This window comes from Panicum virgatum, chromosome 1N, assembly GCF_016808335.1.
Source record: "Panicum virgatum strain AP13 chromosome 1N, P.virgatum_v5, whole genome shotgun sequence".
NCBI lineage: Eukaryota > Viridiplantae > Streptophyta > Magnoliopsida > Poales > Poaceae > Panicum > Panicum virgatum.
In genome coordinates, this window is record NC_053145.1 from 32,329,158 (window position 1) to 32,333,374 (window position 4,217).

The 4,217-nt window shown below is 46.1% G+C and overlaps 1 protein-coding gene across 1 annotated transcript; it reads right to left on the reverse strand.

Moving 5' to 3' along the window:
* Positions 1-1,709: 1,709 nt before the first annotated feature.
* On the reverse strand, positions 1,710-2,693 carry LOC120653457. Its single transcript, XM_039931206.1, has one exon. It carries the CDS (start codon positions 2,691-2,693, stop codon positions 1,710-1,712), a length of 984 nt encoding a protein of 327 aa, XP_039787140.1.
* Positions 2,694-4,217: the final 1,524 nt, after the last annotated feature.

The following is a 4,217-nucleotide window of genomic DNA, read 5'->3' on the forward strand; positions in this document are numbered from 1 at the left end:
AAGTAATAATAGTAAATGATAATAATTTGAAATATAGGTTATGTCCGGGGCTTGCCTTCTCGGTAGTCACTAACTATTTCAGCCCTGGGCTCTTCCGAACTTTGGTCCAGGGCTTCAGTTAGTACAGAAATGTTCACTTGAGCTTCGAGATCACCTCCTTCGGAATCCGGGATCAGCTCGTACGTCCCATCCGATAGAGCAGACGTATCTATATGTGATGCAAGAGATGAAATTATAAAAACACTCACGATGTGGTGAAGCTAAGCAAACAAAAATAATACACACATGGGCAATCGTTTATAGAGTAGTAACTCAACATATCTCACTACACAAAGCATTAAGATCAACGGCACAAAAGATGCTTACTAACTTCATAAAGTAAGTTGTAGTGGTTTCCTATAACAAGTAAACTATGGTTTGCTAATAAATAAACAACTCAGCACATAAACAACAACAATTTCAGAAAAAATTACTATAAACAGAATGTACAGAGAGAAATCTACTCTATAAAAATCATGTCATTTCATGCACCCATTTAATCATAACAATTCATTTCCTCAGATAACACCTAGAACAAGATTAAATTCTACAGAACAAAACACAAAAGTTATGAAGCTCAAAATTTTTCAGAACAGACGTCAAATGATTATGAATACCTCATAAAGTTTTCGGAATTTAGTCTGGACATAAATAATTAAGAGAAAATAAACAAAACAGACATCAATTTAATAAGATTCATTTTTAGCTTCTGTTCTATTCATGAACTGGGGCTCAAACTTCATGGACAAGCTAAACTATTCAAAAATAACACTCATAAATATTTTGAGGATTTATCATCAAAATAAACTATTTATTATAATTAAAGTCTACTAAACAAACATTAAATCAAAGAAAAAGCTACACATGAGAACTGACCACGGAATTTCTATAGAAATACTATATTCACATGAGTAATTCGTCATAAAAAATTTCACTGCAAGACATGGCTTCAAGCAATAGTTAAGAAAAAGATAAAAGAACTAGTCTTTATATACCTAGAGACACAAATCAATTTGTACAGCAAAAACTTTCAACAAACATCCATCATATTTTGATTCTACTGCATAGAGCTGTACACAAGGATTCCAAAACATCAAGGTTTACATTTTTCTGAATTTTCTACGAATTTCTATGGAATTTCAAAGTTTATAGCTAGAAATAACAAATAAGTCCCTAGTAACACTATTCACTTGAGTCACAGACTAAGCAGATAGCCCCCTGGCGTTTCTCAAATTCTAACAACCAAGTCCCTGGCCGTAGTAAAGGAACAGAGGAAGGAATCGGCCGGATTCCCGGCGGCTAGGCTCGCCGGCGACGATAGGGATCTTGGGGAAAACGAAGAGGAGGTCGAGGCGGACATCATGCAGATTCCTCTCTGTACTGTCATCTTTCTTGATCACGATGGAACTTGTTCAGCAGCATCCGAGACGTAACCTTCTTCTTTGGCGCCGCAGATTCCTCTTTCTGTTGCAGCTCTTTGCCCTTAGCTTCATCGGCCGTTATCTGAGCTTTAGGATCAATAGCTCCAGACTCCTTGGCCGACTGCAACGTAAGCACCTTTTGTCTGCAATGCATTCCTCTTCCCTCCAACATCTACCATATTAGCAAGGAAAGGGTGTCCATCAATCTTCATTGGCTTTTTGGGTGTCTCAAATTTGAGTCTACCCTGCTCAATTTGTATCATGAGATGTCGCATTGTGCCACTTGCAATACTTGATGTTCTTCAACACTTGATCTGTCGAAATCTTGTGATACGGCTTCAGCTTAATCTGTCCCTCTGACAGCAATAGGTCGAAGATCTTATCAGCCTTGGTAATATCAAACCAATATTTCTCAGGTTCCTTGTTACCAAACGGACATGCGATCGGCTTCTTATTGTTTTGAACCCATTCGGCCGATTCCACCATCTGGTCATCATCTGAGTCGGAAGCATCTGAGTAGTCAACAAAATTGACTTTCTTCTGAAAGTTGCTTCTCTTCTGCTCATATGGTTTGACCTCCCCTGTCATCCTGTGAGCCATCTGACTGATGCTATAGAACTCTTGGCAAGCGTACTTCTCCTTGATGTGTTGCAAGAGTCCTTGGAAAGCAACTTCTGCAAGCTGCTGATCAGACATAACCAAACTAAAGCACCGATTCTTGACAACTCTGAACCTCTGAATGAAGGTAGTGACCGATTCATCGTTCCTCTGTCTTAAGTTGGTCAGATCGGGCAACTTCATCTTCTCTATACTAGAGTAGAATAACTGGTGGAACTGCTTCTCTAAATCAGCCCAGAATATTATAGAGTTGGATGGCAACGTTGTGAACCATGTAAAAGCCGATCCAGAGAGAGACATAGAGAATAGACGCACTTTCAACGCATCATTCTGAGCTTCTTCACCACATTGTATGATGAATCTGTTGATTTGTTCCACTGTGGAGACCACCCCTTGTCCAGAAAACTTGGTGAAATCTGGAAACTTGTACTTGTGGGGCAACGGCAGTTGATCATACACAGCTGGATATGAATTTCTGTACATCAGATTTTGCAGCTTTGGCTTCAAGCCAAATTGATCCCTCATCACTTCAGCAATCTTGGATGCCCAGTCAATCTGCTGACCATCAGTTGATGCTGGCTGTAGTGCTGGTGAAGCTATCGGCAAAGCTGCCATTGCTGGTTGTGCACTGGGTGTAGCCATCGGCTGAGCAGCCGATACAGTTCACGCAACTTGCTGAGTGACTTGATTGGATGGTGATTGGTAGAGTACCATCTCATTGCTATGACTACTTTGAGCTGACCTCTGATTAGGTTGTTGCTGTGCCACAGGAGGTATGTTGGGCACATTCACGTGGCGCACAAAACCAGTCACAGGATCATGGAATACCCAAGTAACTCCATTGCCATGAGGAAGTCTATTTGCAAGGACCTGTGTAGGAGACTGTAACACCCTAATTTTAAATTTCAGCATTTGTTAATAAATTAATTGGCTTTAGTTAAATTTTCTAAGGTTTATTGTGTTTAGTTGGCATTTAATCTAATTTTTGTTCCTTAATTAATTAAAATTTATCATAGGTTTAAATTTTTGTTGCATTCATGCTGGTGCATAATTTTATTTGAGTGTGGTTTGGATTCAAATTCAAATTTGAATTCAAACTTTGTTTGAATTAGGTTTTGAATTGAGAGAGTAAATAGAAAATAGAAAGGAAAATAGAAAACAAACCCAAACCCAACTTCCCAGCCCAAACCCACCTCCCTCCCCGCGGCCCAACCTTCTGCGCGGGCCCAGCATCTCTCCCGAGCCCAGCCCGGTCCGCCTCCTCCTCTCTCTCCCTTTCACCCGGCCGGCCCAGCCCGCGTAGCGCTCCCCTCCGCTTCGGCCCGCATCGCGCCACGCGCTCAGCCCGCACCCCGCCTCACCCCGCTCGGCCGGTAGCTCGCGTCGCCCCGCTGCCACCTGGACCCCACCCCGCCAGCGACCCATCGCGTCACCCTCCCTGACCGAGCGGGCCCGCTTGGCAGGCCCGTCTTCCCCGCCGAGCTGCTGCTCCGCTTTGCTCGCTTCACCCCTGCGCCGTGGACCAAGCCGTGGCCCACCCTAGCCCTGCAGACCCACCAGGCAGCGCCCTCCGCTTCTAGAAGCCGCCCGAGATCGGGATCCCGCCGGGCAGTTGCGTGATCTGCGCGATCCGCAAATCGGCAACCCAATCCCGCCGAGATCACCGGAGCGCCTGCCATCGTCCCGCGCCGAGGTTCACGGCCTCCTCCTTTATTTGGCCCGTGAGCCTTCCCCACACCCTACTCTCCCTCTACCTGCGTATCCAGAGCCAGAGCACGCTGTTCGTACCCCTGCTTTGCGCCGCCCGGAGGTGAGGTAGCTCCTCCGCCGCGATTTCTCGTCGCCGATGCGGATCGACCCCAGCTGACCCTGGATTTTGCCTCGTAGGGACACCGCACACCCTCACGTGAAGCCCAGGAACCCGGGGAAGTCCTGCACTGTCCGGACCGCGAAGCTCCGCCCGCAACCCGCCGCCGGACTCGGCGCCGTCGACCCTGAGCGCCGCCCCAACCTGTCCCAAGCCTCGGTAAGAATCACCAAACCCTCTCTGTCGCTTTGGCGCTAATTTGGACGGGCCATAGCCCCTGGGACCGCCGGTACACCGCCCTCCGGTGGGTTCCCAGCGCTCAGTGCCGCCGC